Below are 26,144 nucleotides of genomic sequence, written 5' to 3' on the forward strand. Positions count from 1 at the left end.
GTGGGGGGGGGGGGGGGGGGAGCCAGCGCTGGATTGCCTGCAGCTACAGGGATGGGGGAAGCCTCTTTGGGACCCTCAGGCTTCCCCCTCCCAGAGTAAGTATCCCCCAGAGGTTTTTTTTTTTCCCTCTTTAACTTCAATGAGGAAGGTGGTAGTGTGCATTTTGCCGCATGCAATTCCAAAGGCTGATACACATAATGCAATTTTTCCATCAGATCAGTAATTTCCAGCATGTCTGATCAGCTCCCGATCAAGAATGGGATCGATTTTTCAAATGACTGCACAAAATTGATCCCTTTCTTGGACACAAAATAATCTGATGGGGAAAGGGCGAGTGATATGGAGGCCATAGACCCCTGAGCAAGCATGACACATTGATAGCTTTCTGGGAGCTTTTCTGACCGTCAGAGATTTATGAGCTTTTTTTTTCTTTTTCTTCTAGATTGGACAATCACTTTAACCACTTCACCACTGAGGGGTTTTACACCTTGACCACCAGAGCAATTTTCACCTTTCAGCGCTCTTTCCATTCATTAGTCTATAACTTTATTATTACGGTACTTATCCGTTAGCCGGGCGCATCTGGCAGGCGGCGCTAATTACTATTCCCCCTCCAGGCCAACATGGATAGTAGGGAAAGATGTAACTCTGGTGGAGTTTTGTCGCCACCTAGAGGATGCGCCCGGCTAACGGATAAGTACCATTATTACTTATCACAATGAAATTAACTATATCTTTTTTCCGCCACCAATTAGGCTTTCTTTAGGTGGGACATTATGCCAAGAATTATTTTATTCTAAATGTGTTTTAATGGGAAAATAGGAAAAAATGTGGGGAAAAATTTATTTTTCAGTTTTTGGCCTTTATAGTTTTTAAATAATGCATGCTACTGTAATTAAAACCCATGAAATGTATTTGCCATTTTCTCCCGGTTATAAAACCGTTTAAATTATGTCCCTATCACAATGTTTGGCGCCAATATTTTAATTGGAAATAAGGTGCATTTTTTTTTTCAGTTTTGCGTCCATCCCTAATTACAAGCCCATAGTTTTTAAATATTTATGTCAAGAGGGTATAACACTGTTACTTTATAAAGTTCAGTCCCTAAGGTAACTATTTATGTATTTTTATTTTATTTTTTTTTCATTGTAAATTTTTTTTTTTTTTTTTTTTAATTGCAAAAAAAAATAAATTGGGAAGTGTGGGAGGTAAGGGGTTAATTTTTAGTGTAAAACATTTATTTGTATGTGAAAAATGCTTTAGGGTGTAGTTTTACTATTTGGCCACAAGATGGCAACAATAACTTTTTGTTTAATGCGACCTGCAGGAAGTACTAGGAGGCTGAGAACGATTTTTTTTTCACAATGATCGCGCTGCTTATCGGATAAGCAGCGGATCATTGCGGGGCTTAGATCAACGAACGGGAATGGATTTTCCAGTTCATTGATCTACGGAAGAGTGGCCGGCGGCGTGTTTACTAGCGGGAGTGTGCGCTAAAGCGAGCGGGAGCGCGGGCAGCGGCGGGAGCACGGAAAGTACGCATTTCTCCGTCCCTGGGGGTGAAAGGAAGGAAAAAGGGACGGGGAGAAATGCGTACGCGTGGGGGTAAAGTGGTTAAATTGCTCCCATTGACTTGCAGTAAAATTGCAGCAACCTTGTTGAAAAATCAAGATCGTGGCAATTTTACCATGCCATTTAATGCAAGTCAATGGGAGCATTAAAAAAGAAAAGCTCTGATGGTCAGACAAGCACTCAGAAAGCGCTCATAGTGTGTCTACAGCCTTATGCTGGGGATACACGGTACGTTTGTGTACCGTGTATCGACCAGCTGCTCCGGCCAGCTGATAATATTCAGCTGGCACGATCAAGCCGCTCGACCTGCGCCCGCTCGATTCCCACCGGCAGACAATGGCAGGGAATCGAGCGGCTGATAAAGACCGCCGGTGGGGACGAGCGGGGACTCTGCTGGGGTCGATCAGCCGCCGGATCGACCCGTCTATGCCCAGCATTAGGGCTAGAACCCACTAAAGTCCTTTTTTGAGGATTCAGGGATCGCTTTCAGCAATTTCCCTAAACGCTCTGCCAATGTAAATAAATGTAACAAACTCCACAGTACCATCAGACTGTGATTAGAAAAATTGCAATCGCAGGACCTGCAGCATTTTGGGAGCATTTGTGCTTCAATGTAAGGTAATGAAGCGCTATCAAATCGCTCATGAATCTCTGCACATAGCCATTTGCGATTTGTAGTGGGTTTCAGGCCTAAAACAGTACAAGGCTGGTAAAACTTCAGTCGGATCTGTCAGTGGAGAATGTTGCCAGCACATATGATTGACGCTCTTGGTGAAGGCGTTGGTTCTGGTCTCTTGGTCTCTGTGTTTCTGAAAGGCAGAGTGACCTGTGAATGTACACATCTTCTATTGGGAAGAAAGTGGGTAAAAGTGAATGTAATGTAATCTACAGGAGTAGCCGGTTGCGCTGTCCTCCTCAGTACACAGCCTACTGATAAGCACCTGGGGCTTGGAGATCCCAGCATGCTACAGGTGGCCTGTATTAAAGAGGACCTGAACTCAGAACGTCCCCTCTGCTCTGAAAAAAAACAAACATTTTTGTTACAGCTGACACAAATCCTGCTATAAAGCTGCAGTGTCTACTTCCTGCTTTCACGGAAGCAGACATAGGCCTCAATTCACTAAACTTATCTCCTGTCTTTAATAACTCTTCTACAGTTGTTACCATGGTGATAAGGCATGTAGTATTCAGGAAACATTTTACCTCAGGCAAGCCTAAAGTTAACTCTTCTGTCTTTAAATTAACTCTCCAATCCTTAAAATAACTCCAGAGTTAAAGACAGGCTGTTAATTAGCTGCATGTGAAAATAACTACAGAGGAGGTAAATTAACTACAGGAGAGGTAAATTAACTACAGGAGAGGTAACTTAAGGAATGAAGAGGTAAGATAACTCTCTCACGTGTGGAGGTAAGTTTTCTCTTGCCTTATTATCTCTAGCATGATCTTAGTGAATTGAGGCCATTGGCCTCAATTCACTAAGATCATGCTAGAGATAATAAGGCAAGAGAAAACTTACCTCCACACACAGTTATCTTATCTCTTTATTCCTTAAGTTACCTCCTCTGTAGTTATTTTACCTCCTCTGTAGATATTTTCACACGCAGTTAATTAACTGCCTGTCTTTAACTCTGGAGTTATTTTAAAGATTGGAGAGTTAACTTAAAGACTGAAGAGTTAACTTTAGGCTTTCCTGAGGTAAATATGTTTCCTGAATACTACATGCCTTATCACCATGGTAACAACTCTAGAAGAGTTATTAAAGACAGGAGATAAGCTTAGTGAATTGAGGCCATAGGGTTTACGTCCTGTGTTTACAAATTAGCTGCTTTGCCTAGGCAGCCAGCTGACACAGCTGAGAGATCAAATTACAGTTGTGATTAGTGACAGAAGAGGGGGAATTAAACAGGCTAAACTCTCTAAATCAGTGTTCCCCAACCCTGTCCTCAAGGCCCACCAACAGTGCATGTTTTGTGGAAATCCACACAGGTAGTTAATCAGCTCTGCTGAGACACTAATTGCCTCGCCTGTGATTGTGTGTTTTCTGCAAAACCTGTACTGTACTGCACTGGAAATTGAACGGAAAATGATATGAAATCGATCGGACGTGTTGGAAATAATCGATCTGAAAGTAAATCTGCAAGAAAATCTTAGTGTGTACCTAGCATAACCGCTTGTAGTGTATGTACCTGAGGGAGCGGAGATCAATAAACATGTCATCAGTATACACAGTGATTGCTTAAACCCTACATACTGAAGAGAGCAGAGATCAGCACTCACTGCAGCTAGTGTACTATCAGTGTAGACATAGTATAACCGCTTATACTGTATGTACTGGAGGTAGCAGAAATCAGCACAAACTGCAGGTACTTTACTATCAGTATAGACACAGTAACTACATACTGTAAGGAGCAGAGATCAGCACAACCTGCAGCTTGTTTACTGTCAGTACAGGCAGAGTAACAGCGTATACTGTACGTACCAGAGGGAGCGGAGATCAGCACACACTGCAGCTAGCTTACTATCAGTATAGACACAGCAGAACAGCTTATACTGTATGCACTAGAAGTAGCAGCGGTCAGCACAGACACACTGCAGCTAGTTTGCCATCAGTATAGGCACAGAGTAACAGCGTATACTGTACGTACTAGAGTGAGCAGAGATCAGCACACATTGCAGCTAGCTTACTATCAGTATAGACACAGCAGAACCGCTTATACTGTATGCACTAGAAGTAGCAGCGGTCAGCACAGACACACTGCAGCTAGTTTGCCATCAGTATAGGCACAGAGTAACAGCGTATACTGTACGTACTAGAGTGAGCAGAGATCAGCACACATTGCAGCTAGCTTACTATCAGTATAGACACAGCAGAACCGCTTATACTGTATGCACTAGAAGTAGCAGCGGTCAGCACAGACACACTGCAGCTAGTTTGCCATCAGTATAGGCACAGAATAACCGCTTAAACTGTTTTTTCTTTGGTTAACTTATCTGGAATATAAAATGAGAGCTTATTGTATTGCAAATGTATTAAGTATTGATCGGATCCAGTGGTGTAGCTAAGGAGATTTGGGCTGCAGTGCAAGTTTTACATTGGGCCCCCTTAAATAGGAACTCCAGTGAAAATAATGTAATAAAAAAGTGCTTCATTTTTACAATAATTATGTATAAATTATTTAGTCAGGGTTTGCCTACTGTAAAAACTTTCCTCTCCCTGATTTACATTCTGACCTTTACCACATGGTGACATTTTTACTGCTGGCAGGTGATGTCAGTGGAAGGAGGTGCTGCTTGCGTTTTTGGCATTAGGACCCAGCTGTAAACAGCTGTTATTTCCCACAATGCAATGAGGTTCACAGTGTGATGTCAGGACCTGGTCCTGACAGTTTCCTAAGGGACAGGTTTTACAACCATATTAGCCATGCAGACCACCCTGATCAGTTTGACAAAAGGTAAAGTTTTCTCGTGGGAAAGGGGGTATCAGCTACTGATTAGGATGAAGTTCAATTCTTGGTCACGGTTTCTCTTGAAAGTGTAACTGTCGGGCATAAAATCGAAAATGAATTCTTTTTTTTTTATCTGGTAAACGAGTAATAAGGATGCTAACCAGGCAATCCAAAAGTTAAAATCTCTATTACTTTTCTTGTTGATAAATGATCATTCCCCAGTTTGCGTGACTCTTATTTGGTACACACAAAATTTGGTACACAAAAAGGAAGTTGCAGGGCATGCTGGGTTGTCTGTTTTTTTTTTTTTTTTTTTCCCCTTCTTTATTTCCCCTCAGACTTAACTAATGTTCAGAAGCAAAAAAGGACAACCCAGCATGCCCTGCAACTTCCTTTTTGTGTACTAAATAAGTTAGGTAAACTGGGGAATGATCATTTATCAACAAGAAAAGGAATAGTGATTTTAACTTTTGGATTGCCTGGTTATCATACTTATTACTTGTTCACCAGATAAAAATAAAGAATTGATTTTTGATTTGATGCCCGACAGATACATTTTTTTAAGCATTCTACACATAACAATTGACATGATGTAACAAAACCTGCCGAGGACATCCACAGTATCAGAGGTGTGCTTAAGAAGTTGAAGGCCGACACCATCATAAGTTGCAATAAAGCTCTTCTTATCCAGCTACATGAAGCTTGTACAACTAACTTGTGCTTTTAACCAGGGCTGTGGAGTCGGAGTCACGGAGTCAGAGCAATTTTGGGCACCCGGAGTTGGAGTCGTTGATTTCATAAACTGAGGAGTCGGATGATGTTTGAACAAAATCCACAGCCCTGTTAAGTATTAGACTAAGGAGTCGGAGTCAGGGCCATTTTGGGTACCCGGAGTCGAGTTGGAGTCGCAGTTTCATAAACTGAGGAATCGGAGTTGGAGTCGGAAGATTTTTTTTGTACCGACTCCACAGCCCTGCTTCTAACATGACTGTGCCAGCCTTCTCCGTCCTGAAGTATCATATGTCCTGAGTGCTGCCGGATGGGACCAGGCACCTCAGCCACTTCCACTAGTGTACCTTCTTCATTTATATACAGTATGAGGTGTGAGCAGAGGAGGGGGGACTGTTTGATGATTACCATTTAGGATTTCTCAAGAGCCGCCCCCACCCTCTGGAACTCCCTTCCTTCCACCGCCCATCAGACTTGCCCCCTCTTTTAACACATTCAAGCAAGCCCTCAAAACCCACCTCTTCAAGATGGCCTACCCACCCCTACCACACAGTAAACCCTCTTTTGAATACTTATTCTACAGCCCTGTCTAGTGTGTCCATCTCCCCTCCCCTTAGATTGTAAGCCTTTGGCAGGGGTCCTCACTTCCCTAGTGTATTCTAAATGATCATGTGCTCCCTTCCTATTACAGCCTCGTACTTATGTTACTGGAACTACCTAACCAGCCCAAAAAACATGATCATGTATTTTGTACCCCCTTTGCCTTGTATAACTTTTGTCCTATGTTGTATAACCTTGTTAATTTAGGTCTGCCATCCTTGTATCATTTTATGTATTTATTGTCCAGTGCTGCGTAATACCTTATATACTTGCATATAAGCCTAATTTTTCAGCACTAAAAATGTGCTGAAAGGTTACCCCAACTTGGCTTATATGAGAGTCAGTGGAGCAGAGCAAATGGTGGAGCAGGTTTTGTTACTGGCAGAGGCGTGTAAGGATCTTGCACTACTGATCCTGCTCTTGCCAGCTGGCTCCCTGCTGTGTCTATGCGCCCCCCATCCCCTGCAACATGGTGTGCAGGGTGTGCTGCTCATAACTACCTGTGTCCCCTGGCTCGTGGAGCAGCGCATGGCAGCAACATGTCAGCAGTGCAATGATCGGGGATTCTTCCTGTGTGGCAATCGCTGAGTCTCATATCTATGATGCCATCTAGTGGAGTCTTGAGACACAGCTGTATCATCCTTGGGACACATCTGGCTATTGTGGAGGGGGGCTATACTGGTTTCTGAGGGAAAAGTGGGTACCTCGACTTATACACGGGTCTTTTTATATGTATATACGGTATGTTGGTGCTTTATGAATACAATAAATGATAATAGTAATAATTGAAAGCATATATAGAATTTATCATTACCAGCATAGCACCATTGAAGAGCTAGTGCCGCAGTTGAGCGAGGGTCCCTAGTGGGCCCTCCGGTCCAAGGGCCCTGGGTGATCGCAACCTCTGCATCTCCTATTGCTACGTCACTGATCCCCATATACTGTACAAGTACACTACCTCAGTGCTGTGAAAGCATATGGAGTAGAAGTGACCCCAGCTCCATAACACCTATGCAGATCTGCTGCAGCTCTGGAGACTGGTTAGGTATATTTGCTGTAATGCACAATGTGCAAGGTACAGGGACGTAGCTGTAGGGGAGAGAGCTGATGGTAGCATGAGGTGAGGGAGAGGGGGAGTCGGGGGCCCCAATCCCTGCTGCTGTTTGTGCCTGCTGCTCCCACTTCCTGCACTGCGCCCCCTCCTGCCCTTAAAATTGGCCCTGGAGGGCCCCAAAGCCAGAGCCCCCCCTGCAGCTGCATCCCTTGCAGGGCCTATTGTTACGCACCTGGCAGGGGTAGATTTTCCGAGGCGAGAGGGAAATCTGATGATCCCTGGCGGCCGCAATCACAGCAATACTTTGCGTTTATAAAGCCGGGCAAACTGCTGACATTTGTGTGTCTTTGTGGTTTTGGCCATTAGCGGTGGAGTCCCTGCCTCAGCATTTTCATAAATGACGCAGCAGTTGTGTTCCGAGAGATTCTCAGTGTGTGTGTGTGTGTGTGTGTGTGTGTGTGTATATATTATATGTATATGTGTGTGTATATATTATATTATATGTGTGTGTGTGTGTGTGTGTGTGTGTATATATATTATATGTATATGTGTGTGTATATATTATATTATATGTGTGTGTGTGTGTGTGTGTGTGTGTGTGTGTAAATGTATAGTATGTACATGTATAATATGTACCCTCACTGAGCATTTTATTAGGGCACCACGGTGGCGTAGTGGTTAGCGCTCTCGCCTTGCAGCGCTGGGTCCCCGGTTTGAATCCCAGCTAGGTCAACATCTGCAAGGCGTTTGTATGTTCTCCCCGTGTCTGTACGGGTTTCCTCTGGGCACGCTGGTTTCCTCCCACATCCCAAAAATATACAGATAAGTTATTTGACTTTCCTCTAAAAAAAAAATTGGGCCTAGACTATGATACACTAGTACACGATACACAACATAGACATAAGACTTTAATGGAAGTCAATGGGAGCGGTTTTGAAAAAGCTCTCAGGAAGCTCTGGAGGACAAAAAGCGCTCAGAAAAGCGATTTATAGTGTGTCTGAGCTTGAAAAGATTGCATCGCATATGGCTGACTTAACGTGGATAATGTTGACCCTTTTATCATCTTTATCTTGCAGTATGGCATCGTCCTGGACGCAGGCTCCTCCCACACAGCGCTCTTCATCTACAAATGGCCGGCAAACAAGGAGAACGACACCGGGATCGTGGGCCAGAGCAGCATGTGTGATGTGAAAGGTAAATCAGCGCTACTGATGACATCATACCGTTCTTTTATGGGAAATTCTGCTTTCTCTGTCTTATTTCCACTTGCTTACATTGTTGTCAGATGGTCATAAAATGACCATACTATAGCATCTCACAGAAATGTCAGATTGCTGCCAGTCAGTGCATTAGTCCTGGTATTGGAAAATGAGTAACAAGGTCTCCTGCTCTGCGCAGCAGGGTGGGTCTTTCTGGACAGCCTCATGGCTACAGTACTCTGGTTGGAGTTCAGGTGCTAAGGTTGAAATCAAGTGTGTAACTAGGGTACATGAACCTTCATGCTTTAAAATAACAAAAACAAAAAAAACCTACCCGCCCCCTAAGTGGGGCTTGCCTTTGTGACCCCCAGGGTTCCCTTAAAGTGACACCAGAAGCGAGAAAAAAAAACTTATGACGTAATGAATTGTATTTGACGTACGGATAATGAATAGAACATTGGTAGCAAAGGAAAGAGTGTCTTATGCTACGTACACACATGCGACAACGATCGTTCGTTGAGAACGACGAACGAACTTTTAATTGATGAAAGAACGACCTAAGTAAAGATAGTTTTAAAAGGTGTGTAACGATCTGATCGTTAGAACGAACGTTACATCACGTAAAGCAAGTATTGCGCCTGCGCATAAAAATGAGAAGTTTCACAGAGAAATAGTGAAATGCGCATGTCAAGCCTAGTACGAACGACCGTTTCCAACGATGTACTACTTTTGCAAACGATCGTCGTTGGTTAAAATCCGCCGAGACAGAACTTTCTTTTGTAGCGATTTGGCTCGTTCGTCGTTTGCCTTAACCTCCTGAGCGGTCTGGACGAGCTCAGCTCGTCCATCACCGCCGGAGGCTGCCGCTCAGGCCCTGCTGGGCCGATTTTTATCAAATAAAGTGCAGCACACGCAGCCGGCACTTTGCCAGCCGCGTGTGCTGCCTGATCGCCGCCGCTCTGCGGCGATTCGCCGCGAGCAGCGGCGAAAGAGGGCCCCCCTAGCCGCCTGAGCCCTGCGCAGCCGGAACAAAAAGTTCCGGCCAGCGCTAAGGGCTGGATCGGAGGCGGCTGACGTCAGGACGTCGGCTGACGTCGATGACGTCACTCCGCTCGTCGCTATGGCGACGATATAAGCAAAACAAGGAAGGCCGCTCATTGCGGCCTTCCTTGTTTATTCTGGGCGCCGGAGGCCTCCGGAGCGCCCTCTAGTGGGCTTTCATGCAGCCAACTTTCAGTTGGCTGCATGAAATAGTTTTTTTTTTTATTTAAAAAAAACCCTCCCGCAGCCACCCTGGCGATTTAATCAGAACGCCAGGGTGGTTAATAGTCGGTGGTTCGTTTTTTGTAACGATCGTCGTTGGTAAAGATCGGGGAACGATCGTTACAAACGACTATAGTCGCATGTAGGCCTGGTGCACACCAGAGGAGTTTTTCTGAGCGTTTTGAGTTTTTGAAACCTCCTGCTAATGTTATCCTATGTGTCTGTGCACACTGGAGCGATGAGGTTTTGTAAAAAAAAAACAAAAAAAACCCCATAGCATTACATTGGGAAGAGATTTGAAACCTCCAGCGTTTGGTGGTGCTTTTCTGGTGTGTCTCAGCCCTTATTTTTATTTTGTGATATAGCTTTTTTTTCATAACATTTCATCATTCTCAATATTTTCAGTTTACAAACTACGCTCTGCATTTTAAACTATAAAACAGAGCAGAGCTACTTTAACCCATTCAGGTTCCGTCGTTTTCACTTGAGAAATGTTCACCTCCCATTCATTAGCCTATAACTTTATCACTACTTCTCACAATGAACTGATCTATATCTTGTTTTTTCCGCCACCAATTAGGCTTTCTTTGGGGGGTACATTTTGCTAAGAGCCACTTTACTGTAAACGCATTTTAACAGGAAGAATAAGAAAAAAACGGAAAAAATCATTATTTCTCAGATTTCAGCCATTATAGTTTTAAAATACATGCCTCCATAATTAAAACTCACGTATTGTATTTGCCCATATGTCCCGGTTATTACACCGTTAAAATTATGTCCCTATCACAATGTATGGCGACAATATTTTATTTGGAAATAAAGGTGCATTTTTTCCGTTTTGCATCCATCACTATTTACAAGTTTAAAATAAAAAAAAAATATAGAAATTTTATCTTTACATTGATATTTAAAAAGTTTAGACCCTTAGGTAAATATTTACCTTTTTTTTTATTATTATTATTGTAATGGTTTTTTTTTTTTTTTTATATTAAACATTTTATTTGGGTATTTTTGGGAGGGTGGGATGTAAAGTAAAGTTTTATAATGTAATTGTGTGTTATGTTTAATTTTTTTTAATTTTAGTTGTAGTTTTACTTTTTGGCCACAAGATGGCGGCCATGAGTTTGTTTACATGACGTCACTCTAAGCGTAACACACGCTTAGAGTGACTCATCGGGGAGGGAACGGCCAGAAAAGGCGCAGCTTCCGAGAGAAGCTGTCGCTTTTTCAGCGGGGGAGAGGAATCAGTGATCGGGCACCATAGCCCGATACATTGATTCCTTGGCTACTGAATCCGCGGCCGGGAGTGCGCTGGCACGCGCGCGATTGGCCGCGGTAGCGCATGGTTCCTGGACGTAGTTTCTACGTCCAGGAACCAAAATAGGTTAAATCCCCTACAGTAAAACCTTATCTGAAGTTGTCTTTCACTGTTTCTTTAATGTAAAAGCGCTTCAGAAAATAGCACTGCTCTCTGACTAAATTAGTTGGAGAGCTCAGAGAAGCTCTTTTGCATAGATAACAAGGGAAGTTTCTTAACTCTTCCTGTACTGGAAACAATATGAGAGTCCTATCTGGGCTACTAATGTTCTGTTTCTTAGCTGTACTACAAATACAATTATTTCATACGTTTTATTTTTACTTCAGATTCCCTTGAATGAGAGCAGCGCAGCTTGCACATACTTTGCGTCACCGTGGGTCTGCTCCCTCCTCTTCACTCTGCAACATCATGTGACCTCCTCAATCCCCCTCTATCAGTCCCTTCACTGGCTGCCAGTTACACAAAGGATACAATTTAAAATCCTGAAAGAGGAACTTCAGCCTAAACAAACATACTGTCATTAAGTAACATTCGTTAAGTTAATTAAAATAGATAGGTAATATAATCTCTTGCCCACCTTGTTTTTAAAAGAACAGGCAAATGTTTGATTTCATGATGGCAGCCATCTTTATGGTTGAAAGGAGGTGACAGGGAGCATGAGACACAGTTCCAACTGTCCTGTGTGCGGATGACCCTTCTAAGTTGCTAGGCAACGTGAACAACATAGGAAATCCCATCATGCTCTGGCTTTTTTTCTTTGATGGGTGGAGCTTAGGTAAAAATGCAGCTAAAAATGATGCTTTGGTCAGGAAAACAAAGTTCTGATGCTGTGAAATTGTTAAACACCAAGCCTTTTCAGTTCTGCTGAGTAGAGTTTTAGTCCGGAGGTTCACTTTAAGGTGGCCATACATCAGGCGACTTGGCAGCCAATCAACCATCCAATTCGATTATTATAATCGAATTGGATGAAAATTGGTGCTGCCAAGTGCATGCCCGATTGACAAAGCGACCAATTTCGGAAGTTGGTCGCATGGTCGATCATGCATGCCGCAAGATGTTGGGCTGAAGTTGGTTGGTCGGGTGTGTGGCGGTACAGCGGCCAATTTTGGAACCAGCGACGAGGCGACGAAACCCCTGCCGCTGCAAATGTGCCCCCCCCCCCCCGTGTGAATTAATACGTTACCTGTCCTGTAGCAGGCTCCGAGCGAACTCTTGTAACCTCCGGGTGGCTCTCGGTTCACGCTACTGGAGCATATTGTCAGACTCTATTCGCCAGTAGCATGTACGGAGAGCTGCCTGGAGGTTACTCACCGCTACAACACAGATGCACACACAGGGGGCACATTATACATTGGGGGCAGCGGCGGTGCAGACTCGGCTGACTCCCTGAAGATTTCATGCTGAAATCGGACGGGAATCTGCCTGTAATGTATGGGCAGAATCAACAAAAAGACAAATTTATCTCTAATCAGATTCGATTAGAGATAAATTTGTCTTTGTCGAATCTGCCCATAATCGTTAGGTCTATGAGCACTTTTACTCTCGCCTACAAAGCTCTCCACAACCTAGTTCCAGTGGCGGACACAGGCAGCAGTGGGCCCCTGTGCAAAATATCAATTGTGGGCCCCCCTGACCTGCGGCGCGCGAAGCGCGCCGCGCCCCAAAATGGGTGCAGGCAAAAAATGGGCGTGGATAGAACCTGCGGCGCGTAGCGCCGCGGCAAAAAATGGGCGTGGCAATGACCGGATAAGGGCGGAGCTAACTGTAATTTAAAGTGATCCCGGGGTGAGAGTGATATGGAGGCTGCCATATTTATTTCCTTTTAAACAATACTAGTTGCCTGGCGGCCCTGCTGATCTATTTGGCTGCAGTAATAAACTGAATTACACCAGCAACAAGCATGCAGCTTAATCTTCTCAGTTCTGACAATATTGTCAGAAACCCCTGACCTGCTGCATGCTTGTTCAGGGTCTATGGTTGAAAGAATAAGAGGCAGAGGACCAGAACGGCAACCAGGCAACTGGTATTGCTTAAAAGGAGAGAAATATGGCAGCCTCAATATTATTCTCACCTCAGGTTCCCTTGAAAAGTGCAACGCAAAGACAGTGGGCCCAAGTTTTGGTGACCCTTTCCCCAGAAAATTCACATAATTGTGCAGGTTTTCTCAAGAAAATACACATAATGTGAGCAGATTTGCCCAGAAAATACATTCAATCATGTCGGCAGATTTGCCCAGAAAATACGTGCAATGATGTCGGCAGATATGCCCAGAAAATACGTGCAATCATGTCGGCAGATATGCCCAGAAAATACGTGCAATCATGTCGGCAGATATGCCCAGAAAATACGTGCAATCATGTCGGCAGATATGCCCAGAAAATACGTGCAATCATGTCGGCAGATATGCCCAGAAAATACGTGCAATCATGTCGGCAGATATGCCCAGAAAATACGTGCAATCATGTCGGCAGATATGCCCAGAAAATACGTGCAATCATGTCGGCAGATATGCCCAGAAAATACGTGCAATCATGTCGGCAGATATGCCCAGAAAATACGTGCAATCATGTCGGCAGATATGCCCAGAAAATACCTGCAATCATGTCGGCAGATATGCCCAGAAAATACCTGCAATCATGTCGGCAGATATGCCCAGAAAATACGTGCAATCATGTCGGCAGATTTGCCCAGAAAACACATGCAATCATGTAGCAAATTTGCCCAGAACATACATGCAATCATGTGGCAGACCTGCCCAGAACATACACGCAATCATGTGGCAGACCTGCCCAGAACATACACGCAATCATGTGGCAGACCTGCCCAGAACATACACCTGCTAAAATAAATAATAAAAAAAAAACATTTACTCACCTGCAGCAGCAGACCTCCTGTCCCAGCCTCCATCCGGCGCGCAGCTCCCATGGGTGGTTGGGTGGATAGGTAGCCTGGTGGGTAGGTAGGCAGCCGGGTGGGTAGGTAGGTAGCCCTTAGCCGGGTGGGTAAGTAGCCTGGTGGGTGGCTGGGTAGCCGGGTGGGTAGCCTGGTGGGTGGCTGGGTAGGCGGGTGGGTAGGTAGCCTGGTGGGTGGGTAGGTGGGTGGTTAGGTAGCTGGGTGGGTGGGTAGGTAGCCTGGTGGGTTGGTAGGTAGCCGGGTGGGTAGGTAGGTAGGTAGCCTGGTGGGTAGGTAGGTAGCCTGGTGGGTAGGTAGGTAGCCGGGTGGGTGTGTAGGTAGCCGGGTGGGTGGTTAGGTAGCCGGGTGGGTGGCTAGGTAGCCGGGTGGGTAGGTAGGTAGCCGGGTGGGTAGGTAGGTATCCGGGTGGGTAGGTAGCCGGGTGGGTGGGTAGGTAGCCGGGTGGGTGGGTAGGTAGCCGGGTGGGTAGGTAGGTAGCCGGGTGGGTAGGTAGCCGGGTGGGTGGGTAGGTAGCCGGGTGGGTGGGTAGGTAGCCGGGTGGGTAGGTAGCCAGCAGGGTGGGTAGGTAGCCGGGTGGGTAGGTAGCCAGGTAGATAGCCGGCAGGGTGGTTAGGTAGCCGGGTGGGTAGCTAGGTAGCCGGGTGGGTAGGTAGCCAGGTAGATAGCCGGCAGGGTGGTTAGGTAGCCGGGTGGGTAGGTAGCCGGCAGGGTGGTTAGGTAGCCGGGTGGGTAGCTAGGTAGCCGGGTGGGTAGGTAGCCGGGTGGGTAGGTAGCCGGGTGGGTAGGTAGCCAGGTAGATAGCCGGCAGGGTGGTTAGGTAGCCGGGTGGGTAGCTAGGTAGCCGGGTGGGTAGGTAGCCAGGTAGATAGCCGGCAGGGTGGTCAGGTAGCCGGGTGGGTAGCTAGGTAGCCGGGTGGGTAGGTAGCCAGGTAGGTAGCCGGCAGGGTGGTTAGGTAGCCGGGTGGGTAGCTAGGTAGCCGGGTGGGTAGGTAGCCGGGTGGGTAGGTAGCCAGGTAGATAGCCGGCAGAGTGGTTAGGTAGCCGGGTGGGTAGGTAGCCAGGTAGATAGCCGGCAGGGTGGTTAGGTAGCCGGGTGGGTAGCTAGGTAGCCGGGTGGGTGGGTAGGTAGCCTGGTTAGGTAGCCGGGTAGGTAGCCGGGTGGATGGTTAGGTAGCGGGGTAGGTAGCCGGGTGGGTGGGTAAGGTAGCCGGGTGGGTAGCTATCCGGGTGGGGGGCCCGACTCCTATCCTCCCTCACTCACCTCGGGGCCCCCCTCCCGGTATGCGCTGCAGCCGGCGGGAGAGCAGAAAATACAGGAAGTCTCCGGCCGGGGCTGCAGCAGACGCTAGAGGCAGCTGCTGCTTAGTTTCCGATATGTCTCCAAAGTTGGAGACCAAGCTGCAGCTGCCGCCCCGGCCGGAGACTTCTTGTATTTTCCGCTCTCCCGCCGCATGAGGGGGGGGGGGGCGAGGTGAGGGGGGGAGGACAGGAGTTGGGCCCCCAGGTTAAAAAAAAAAAAAATAAAAAAAAACAAAAAAAAAAACCTGCAATACTTAATGGGCCCCTGAAGCAGCAGAACTTCAGGGGCCCTTGTGCGGCGGCACGGCCGTATGTCCGCCACTGCCTAGTTCCTTCCTATCTTAATCAACTTATTTCCAGATACCATCCTGCATGCCATCTCCGCTCTACTAACAATATTCTCCTGTCTTCCTCTCTGGTCACCTCTTCTCACTCCCGCTTATCCAGATCCTCTCCCCTCCTCTGGAACACTCTCTCCCTCAACACATCTGCCACTCGCCCACACTTACTATTTTTAGGCGCAATCTGAAAACTCATCTCTTCAGGCAAGCAAACTCTCCTACCTAGGACCCTGCCCACTGACCACCATGTCTACCACCCCACACACAACTTCCCTTTTACCTATTCTCCTATGTCTTAAACTTTTAAGCTACCCATACACTGCGTCAATTTCCCGCCGATATACAGCACTGTGACCGAATCTGCTGTGAAATCGATAACGCAAATGTTGACAGATTTCGATTCAAAATCTATCAATTCTGTCGCTCTGTCCTGGCAGGAAAATTTTGCCCAATCGCGGGTGGATCGGGAGCGCTTCGTTAGCGGCTATTGACCGACGCAGCATAGCGGCAGTGATACATTACCTGTCCGCAGGCGCGAGTCCCTGATCTGTGCTGCCACTTTCTCCTGCTGGCCTGTGTCCTCTTCACTTCCTGTCTCCTCCTGTGACAAGCCGAAATTCAAACAGTAGAGCGCCCTCAACTGTTTGTACTTCTGCTCATCGCAGGACAGAACAGAAAGTGAAGAGGAGACATGCCAGCAGGAGAAAGTGGCTGCACAGACCGGGGACTCGCGCCTGCGGACAGGTAATGTATCACTGCTGGCCGGGGGAGCACACAGGCAGCGAGCAATCGGCGGCTCCACAGGTTGTGAATTGATTTCAAGCTGAAGTCTATTCAAAATCTGTGTGCAGTAATGGGCAGCCAATAGATCCCTCTGTGTCAGATTAGATCAGAGACAGATCTATCTCTTGGTCTATCTGGTGGCAATCGACCAGTGTATAGCTGCCTTTAGGCCCCATTCACACTTGAGCGTTTTGCCGGCGATTTCGACAAAATGCTCAAGCGCTAGCGCTTTTTAAAGCGCAAGTGCCATAATACCGCGATTAACGCAAATCGCCAAACACAAATTTTGTATCCTGCACCATTTTTAGGCGATTTCTCGGCGATCGCGTTTTAGTGCAACAAACGCTGATCGTGAAAAATCAAGTGTGAATGGTGTTTTTTTTGGGCGTTTAATCGCCAAAAATCGCCAGAGCAAAACGCTAGAAAAAGCGCTAGCATTTTGCAAGTGTGAATGAGCCCTCAGACTGTAAGGCCTTTTGGCCAGGACTTTCCTCCCTTTTGTCTCACAATGCTGTGTAATGGGTGTGCAAACCTCCCACCCCTGTGTAATGCTGTGTAATGGGTGTGCATACCTCCCACCCCTGTGTAATGCTGTGTAATGGGTGTACATACCTCCCACCCCTGTGTAATGGGTGTACATACCTCCCACCCCTGTGTAATGCTGTGTAATGGGTGTGCATACCTCCCACCCCTGTGTAATGCTGTGTAATGGGTGTACATACCTCCCACCCTTGTGTAATGCTGTGTGCATACCTCCCACCCCTGTGTAATGCTGTGTAATGGGTGTACATACCTCCCACCCCTGTGTAATGGGTGTGCATACCTCCCCCGGGTCTGATCGCCGCCAGCTTGCTGCGCTTTGAGGGGTCCGCAGCGTTCTCGGCGCTCCGTCCCTCTCCCTCCCTCTCCCTTCCCCTCTGAGCTGCGCAGGACGGATATCCGTCCTGCGCATTGAAGGATAGGCTTCAGCCTATCATATGCCGGCGATCCCCGGCCAATCAGAGGCCGGGGATCGCCGATCTGCCTTATGGTGCTGCTGCGCAGCAGCGCCGTATGATGTAAACAGCGGGGATTTCTTCCCCGCATGTTTACATTTTGCCGGCGAGCCGCGATCGGCGGCTCTCCGGCTGTTCACGGAGACACCCTCCGTGAACTGACATGGAAAGGCCGCTCAATCGAGCAGCCGTTTCCATGGTAACCCGCAGACGACCAGCTTGCGCCAATCGGCGTTAGCTAGTCGTCAAGAGGTTAATATTCACTGTTGAAATTCGCATTTCCAATCTCTGGATACATTTTATCCCCGCATGTGAGTCATCGGCCCTGGGGGAGTAGAGGAGTTATCTCCATCATAAATAATTTGCTTTATGCAACGCTCTCTCTCTCTTTTTTACTATCGCACTTCCAGGATTGTGAAAAAAGCAAACCGTCAGCTCTCTCCTTGGAAGTGATTCTTTTTAACATTCTTAGTTTATCTCTGCTGGTTCTGTGCAGAATGAGGCCCCTGCCAGGAATGTGATCCCCATAAACCGGCCATTAACCTCGGTGATGGGTGTTCGTGTGATACAGTAGACTCCCCTTATAGTAAACTCCAAAGTGCTGGGAAAAGTAGTTTACTATATCAGACACATTGGTCAGATTTTTGAAATGTTACGATCAGTCAGGAAAAATTGATTGCTATTCTTGAATTGAACAGATATTTTAATAATTGTATGGTGTGTGGCCACCTTAAGCTAGATCAAAATGCAGTGTTCATCTATGCAGGGATTTGCATGCAAAAATCACATAACAGCTTGCACTGGAAGCATATGTCTTCCCCAGGTAATGCAGGTACAGTACTAATAGTGTGCTCCTCTGTCCACATTTCTGTGCAGCCTGGATGATACTATAGCATTGCAGCCATGCACAAGCAAGTCACAGGTGACGGGCAACTCCCTAAGTAATCAGGCAGCAGCTTGCACAGGAAGCATAGGTCTCGCCGGTTGGTGCATTTGAGGTAATCCACGCAGGCCCAGAGCAGTGTGCACATAGTGAGCAGGCTATAGGTTGCTGCAAGCCTGCCCACCGACCACAGCTCCTGAATCTCCGACTGACGTATGATGCATGGTCCCGCCCACTTTCCACTATAGGAAAGTGAAGGGGTCAGAAAAACAGGTTTACTAGAACAGACGTTACTCCCATATACTTGTAATGGTGACTGGCAGGGACCTGGACATTGGTTTACTATAGCCAAAGTTTTACTATAGAGTTTACTATAACCAGATTACACGATTTGTGCTTTTCAGGGCCGGGGATATCCAGCTATTGGCAGAACCCCCCTGACGCAGGGAAGAGCCTGGAGGTCTGCTTGGAGCGGGCTGTGAGGGAGGTTCCACACAGCAGGCATGCCATCACCCCCTTGTATCTGGGTGCCACGGCGGGCATGAGGCTGTTGAAGTAAGTATGGGCTGAGGCCTGAGAGCTCATAGACTGTCTCCGCAGTGTGTGCAGGTTAAAGGGAAGGTCCGAGATGATTAAAAAGTAAAAATCTACTTACCTGGGGCTTCCTCCAGCCCATTGCAGCTGCCCTGTGCCCTAACCGCAGCTCCGCTCAAAGCCAGTGGCCCGGGGTCCCCTCTGGCGCAAAATGTCTTCTGCGCTCCAACGTGCGACTCACAGTAGCACTGACATCAGCCAGACTACGGCGCAGGCACCATAGTTCTGCGCCTGCACAGTACAGTCTGAATGACGTCAGTGGGACTCCATGAGCAGCACACTGAAGCGCGGTGGATATCGACCTGGCGCGGTCGGCATCTTCCCTGGATGGGTCCGGGAGACACCGGAGCTGCGGCGAGGGCACAGGACGGCTGCCGGGGGTTGGAGGAAGCCCGAGGTAAGTATACTTTTGCTTTTTAATCATCTCAGACCATCCCTTTAACTGTAGTGAAAATGGCACAATAAATTATTATTATTTATAAGGCGCCAACATTTTCTGGGTGCCACTGTGTAATAAGCTGGCACGTCCCGACGGCGTGTCATGTGATGCCCTGTTGCTATAGAGATGTGATGCTGGAAGCGGGGATCAGGTGAGCGTTAACCCGCGCTTATCGTCCACTCGCGACTCCGCAGGAAGGAGGGAGGGGAAATATTTTTGGAATGCGGCCTGTGGTCTGCAGCATGTGGCCCAGGCCACGTAAACTTTGCCAAGGCCTGGTGTACTCCAATATACAGAATTGGTACAAAATACAGAATGGCAACGACAGTGACAAAAGTAATATGAATAAAATGTATATCAAATTCCCAGACACAAAAGGGTGAGAGAATAAAAATGAATTAAATTGCTTATTTTTTACAATGCTCATTTCTAGATGACTTAATCAGTGTTTGTAAATCAGGGAGAGAAAAGACTTTGGGCACTCTGAAACTTATAACTGGTGGTGACCTCTTTAGGGCTGTCAGATGCAACTCTGCGGAATGTTTGTTTACAAAGAGTATGGAAGGCAGTGAAAATAATGCCTGGTCTCCCAGAATGCTCTGGGATGAGAATTCTGCATAGCTAAACAGCCTAGGCAAAGCATTCATGGGACGGTGGGGTTACATACAATATTCAGCAAGATATAGATATAGGACGTGTTTTCAAACCAGGAAAATTACTGTAAAAGTCGGCACCCTGAATAATTTTAATATAGAACAATGTAAAGTATAGCCACCCCTCTAATGAATGAATTGTATGAAGAACCCAAAAGAAAAAGGGGGAGGGTTTAATGGCGCAATGAATGTCAAGTTCCATACAAAACATAGCTTTTAATGACACTATTAATAATTGGTAACAAAATATATGAAATAGTCCTTGTTGAATGTTTGTCATAATCGGTTGCCTAGTGTGTCTATAGGCCAAGACACCTCTATTAGAAATGGAGGTTCTATCTCGTAATGCCCAGCGTGACCTCTGGCCTGAAGTCAAACGGCCAATAGGGATGTAGTTCGCCATGGTAACGGCATTCACCAATCCGCATCCCCGTATGGACACTGGCCAGCTGATTTCAGGTCAGTTAAAGAGGAACTCCAGTGAAAATAATGTAATAAAAAAAAGTGCTTCATTGTTACAATAATTATGTATAAATGATTTAGTTAGTGTTTGCCCATTGTAAAACCTTTCCTTTCCCTGATTTACATCCTGACATTTACCACTTGGTGATATTTTTACTGCTGGCAGGTGATGTCAGTGGAAGGAGATGCTGCTTGCTCCTTTGGCAGTTGGACCCAGCTGTAAACAGTTGTTGTTTCCCACAATGCAATGAGGTTCACAGACAGGAAACTGTCAGGACCATGGTCCTGACATCCCACCGTGGGAGGGGTTTCACCACAATCACAGCCGTACAGAGTCCCCTGATGATCCGTTTGTGAAAAGGAAAAGATTTCTCATGGGAAAGGGGGTATCAGCTACTGATTGGGATGAAGTTCAATTCTTGGTCACGGTTTCTCTTTAATGCTGGGCATTATGGGTTGGAAGTTGATGCATCATACTGCCAACTCTACTCTTTGTCCCATGTGTAAATCTATAATTGTCCTGGAAGAGCTGGCTCAGACCGTGACTCTGGTACAACCGCTATTAATCGTCTACGTATGATGATCTCATCGCTCCCCTGCCCACATCACCCATGCTGGTTTGACAACTCTATAAAAAAGCTAAAGAAGATTCTGGGTTTCAGTGATGATGGAAAAAATCTTGCTCCATAGAAGACCAAGATCATACATACCAAGGCATTTCTGTTCTCCAGCAGGGATCTGTACTCAGTCCCTTGCCCGACAGTGCAGTGTGGACGCTGTACAGATGGGTCACTAGCTTACAGGCTAGCGACACATCTGTTGCTTTGGGGGAGGCAGAAGGACAACGAGGAGTGCACAATAGAGGAGTTTACCTGGATCAGAGAGAACAATTAAATTGGCAGCGTTGGGACTCAGGGATTGCTAAAGATCCAGCATTGGGCGGCCACTGTACACACGCTGGTTTGTTTCAAGATTCTCGACCAAGTTGCTCTTTGTCTGCCACGGCCGAGTTCAAACCAAAGTGATTTTAGTCCTTCACCCAAAAACCTACCAATCTTCACTCAAAAGGTAAAGGTCTACCTTTTTATCAGAGGAGATCATCTGGCAAGCAGAACAGCTGACATGGTTTGTTGGCTGCATCTCTTTAACCTATCATGCAAAAATCCTGGGATTCCATCTTCAAAGGATCTTGGTGAGAAATTTGCCAACTTCTTCTCAAAATCATCTCTATCCCGTCAATCTTGTAGTCTAGAGTATTTGCACCCAATGCCGAATGATATAATGGAACCGTGAACCGTTTTACACCATGGACTGTTTTGAAGGAAACTGGTGAAGATGTTCGCTGAAATTTCCTCTTAAATCTCTGCCAGACCACCTGGGATCTGGACCTGGGCCCACTGACATTGTGATCAGGGGACATTTCATATCTCACTGGAGGAAGTAATCATCGGGCCTGGACTCCAAAACGCCTCCCTGGAGCAGCTGCAGACCTGACACCAACCTTCTCTTCCTAGCGAACGTTACTGGGAAGGTTGTCCGTCTCCAGCTTTAGGCCAGGTTCTCAGGAAATAACATCTATGAAGCTCTTTAATCTGACTTTAGGAAATGTCACAGCTGTGGAACTTTCCTCATCCAGATGTATAATCTCATGGCAACAGAGGGGAACGTTCCATGCTGATTCTGCTGGACCTTTCAGTGGCTTCTGTTAGACGTCCATGAGACCTCTCGACAGAGGTTACAGGTGATTGCTCAGGGCTGTTTTACACTGCAAATCACAATCGACATTTCATGCAAACTGCAAACGTGATTTTCTCTGTTTACGTACATCAAGTAATTGATAATATACCACACACCATACAATTTTGATTAAAAAAATGATCGGAAAAATCCAACGGATAAAGACTAGAACATTAGTAGCAAAGAAAATCTTCTCATATTTGCAGTTATATAAGTTTTTTTCATAACATTGCATCATTCTCTAATATTTGGAGTTTACACACTACTCAGCATTCTAAAGTATTTTGCAGAGCAGCCCAGTGAACTTTTGATCACTTCTCTGCAGAGAAAATACGTGACTGACAGATGACAGAACAAGCTTCAGAAGACAGAGCTCTCTGCGATTTGTGGAGCTCAATGGCTCTTTTGCATAGATAACTGGAGTTTCTTAACTCTTCCTGTACTGGAAACAATATTAGATTTATGTCTTTGCGTCTGTTTTATTTCTTAGCTGTACTACACATACAAATCATCATCATCTTTATTATATTGGAGTCAATGTAATGATAAAACCAATTAAAACTGTGTACTAGACTCCAATGGAACACAAGACCGTATCCATATTGCCTCCCCTCCTGCAAGCAACTCTAAATGCTGCACTGTACATTCACTTGGGTTCAGTAAGTGCCCAACGTGAAAAATGGGGACACCCGGGGCTGTGGGTTGTGGCACATGCGCCCATATTTATTTATTTATTTATTGTATTTATAAAGCGCCAACATATTACGCAGCGCTGGACATTAATTTAGGTTACAGACAATATTTAGGGGTGACAAACAGCAATATGACAATACAGGAATACAAGAAAACCAGATCACACAGCACAGTATGAGTACAAGGTAATGCTTAGTCAGTCACTGGATGGGAGCATGGAGTTAGGCAAGTTAGGTTCACTCAAATGCATAGCATGGGTGCACAGTAATAGAGGTGCATGATCAGGTAGGACACACAAGGAGTGAGGACCCTGCCCAAAGGCTTACAATCTAGAGGGAGAGGTATGGACACGAGAGGTAGGGGACCAGAGTTCGGCTGTGGGTTTAGAGCAATTGTGAGGGGTGGTAGGCAAGAGTGAAAAGGTGAGTTTTGAGGGCCTTCTTGAAGGTGTTGAAGGAGGGGGCTGCCCTAATGGGTGGAGGTAGGGAGTTCCATAGTGTCGGAGCGGCTCTTGAGAAGTCTTGGAGGCGTGCATGGGACTGGGTGATGCGGGGGACGGTCAGGCGAAATTCATTGGAGGAGCGGAGTGAGCGGCTTGGTGTGTATCTCTGAGTAAGATCAGAAATGTAGGTTGGACAGGTTTTGTGGATGGATTTGTAGGTCAGACACAATATCTTGAATCTGATTCTGGAGTGGATAGGAAGCCAGTGGAGGGATTCACGGAGGGGAGCCGCCCTGGTGGAGCGATGGGAGGAGTGGATAATTCTGGCAGCCGCATTCATGATGGACTGCAGTGGGGCTATTCGGGTCTTAGGGAGTCCAGACAGAAGGGCATTGCAGTAGTCGAGGCGGGAAATTATGAGGGCATGGATGAGGAGTTTGGTGGTGGCAGGGGTCAGGAAAGGGCGAATCTTACAGATGTTACGAAGGTGGAAGTTGCAGGACTTTGTGAGGTTTTGGATGTGGGGAATGAAGCAGAGTGCGGAGTCCAGGGTGACACCCAGACAGCGGGCTTGAGAGGTAGGGTGAATAGTAGTGTGGTTAACAGTGACCTGCACATCTGGGAGGTCCAGGGATGACCGGGGTGGGAAGATCATAAATTCCGTTTTGTCTAGATTTAGTTTTAGGAACCTAGCGGACATCCAGGAGGAGATGGCAGATAGGCAGGAGGAGACCTTGTCCATGGTAGTGGTGGATATGTCAGGGGTGTGGAGATAGATTTGGGTGTCATCTGCATACAGATGATAGTTAAAACCCATGGAGGAGATAACCTTGCCAATGGAGGATGTGTATAGGGAGAACAGTAGGGGGCCAAGGACCGAGCCTTGGGGGACTCCCACTGAGAGGTGGTTGGGAGTGGACGAGGACTCATTGAAGGAGGTCGTGAAGGAGCGGTTGGAGAGGTAGGATGAAAGCCAGGTCAGGGCGACATCGTGAATGCCCATGGATTGGAGGGACTGGAGGAGTAGGGGATGATCTACTGTATCAAAAGCTGCTGAAAGGTCAAGGAGGAGGAGAATGGTGTATTTACCTTCAGCTTTAGCTAAGGCAAGGTCATTGACCACTTTGGTGAGAGCCGTTTCGGTTGAGTGGGCAGGCCGAAATCCAGATTGCAGTGGGTCTAGTAGTGAGTTGGCATTGAGGTACTGGGTCAGGCGTTTGTGAACCAGACGCTCAAGGAGTTTTGAGGCGAATGGGAGGAGGGAGATCGGGCGGTAGTTGGAGGGTAGCGAGGAATTCACTTTTCCTCCTGAGTTTTCTACTAGGTGATCCTTTTACACCTTGTCATAAAATGCCTTTTTAAACCTCCAGCAAGCAAGAAAATACTCTTAATTGATCTTATTCTCCAACCTTTGGGAACTTTTTCAATTGTAAGATGGTGAAAAGAGAATATGAAAATGATCAACCTTATCGGCCCGGGGACCGATATCCAGACCAAACCTTTCTCTGGGGACCAGAGGGTGGGGTGTGTGTGTTGGGTGTGCGCTGAGGTGTGGTGGCAAAGCAATTTGGAGTGTATAGGTATGTAGGTAGCCTGGTACAGGGTATCGAGAGTATAGTTGCCCCAGTATAGGAGAGTATAGTTGCCCCAGTATAGGAGAGTATAGTTGCCCCAGTATAGGAGAGTATAGTTGCCCCAGTATAGGAGAGTATAGTTGCCCTAGTATAGGAGAGTATAGTTGCCCCAGTATAGGAGAGTATAGTTGCCCCAGTATAGGAGAGTATAGTTGCCCCAGTATAGGAGAGTATAGTTGCCCTAGTATAGGAGAGTATAGTTGCCCCAGTATAGGGGAGTATAGTTGCCCCAGTATAGGGGAGTATAGTTGCCCCAGTATAGGGGAGTATAGTTGCCCCAGTATAGGGGGGTATAGTTGCCCCAGTATAGGGGGGTATAGTTGCCCCAGTATAGGGGGGTATAGTTGCCCCAGTATAGGGTGTAGTTGCCCTTAGCTGGCTGCCGCGTCCTCTTTTGTATTCCCCGGTCGGCCCCTCTCCTCCATGCTTCTTCGTCTTCATTCACAGCAGCACATCCCGCGGCTGCTGTGAAGAGGGAAGCAGGACAGCAGTTCCCCTGGTAACGGTGATATAAATCGCCGCTACAGGAAGCTGTTTTCCTGATTCTGCCTCTGCACAGCAGCCGCGGACCGGCAGGACTCAGCCCCCGGACTGGCAGTGGGTTGGGGACCCCTGTCCTCGGAGATAACTCGGGAGAAAAGGTTAATTTTATATGGTCCTATCATCAATGTGCAAGGTGCACTTACAATACGAAACCATGTAGAAGTCTACAAAGTGCATGAGTCACAAGAGCGAGAAGGCAAGGAATAAAAAAGTGCATGAATTATAAGGGTTAAATCCACCTAGATGCTCATGAACAAATCGCAGTAAAGTGCATGATGATGATTCCATGCATAAGGATGAATACGTAATGCACAGTGGCAATAAACATACCATGCCAATGGACGAGATCCCCATGGAAAAGATAGCTTTCAGCAGTAAAGTGAGGGTGGAGGGAGGCATGGAACGTTTCACACGTTTCGTGGTCCACATGATCGCTTCGTCAGTAGCTATTTGTAACCAACACTAATCAGTTACATAAAGTGATATTTTAAGCATCTGTATACCGTGCGTAAAATGTCTACCGCTTATGCGTTGATGTCATCCAGTTGTCAT

The 26,144-nt window shown here is 46.6% G+C and overlaps 1 protein-coding gene across 2 annotated transcripts in view; it reads left to right on the forward strand.

Annotated features, from left to right (window-relative positions):
- The window catches only part of LOC137527819 (ectonucleoside triphosphate diphosphohydrolase 2-like), a 130,147-nt gene that overhangs the window by 61,817 nt on the left and 42,186 nt on the right, over positions 1–26,144 (forward strand). For both annotated transcript variants that reach the window (XM_068248762.1, XM_068248763.1), the window contains exons 2-3: positions 8,478–8,595; positions 18,800–18,950. In XM_068248762.1, the coding sequence (XP_068104863.1) occupies positions 8,478–8,595; positions 18,800–18,950 (269 nt within the window). The remainder of the gene's footprint in view (positions 1–8,477; positions 8,596–18,799; positions 18,951–26,144) is intronic.

Source organism: Hyperolius riggenbachi, chromosome 8, assembly GCF_040937935.1.
Source record: "Hyperolius riggenbachi isolate aHypRig1 chromosome 8, aHypRig1.pri, whole genome shotgun sequence".
Lineage (NCBI taxonomy): Eukaryota > Metazoa > Chordata > Amphibia > Anura > Hyperoliidae > Hyperolius > Hyperolius riggenbachi.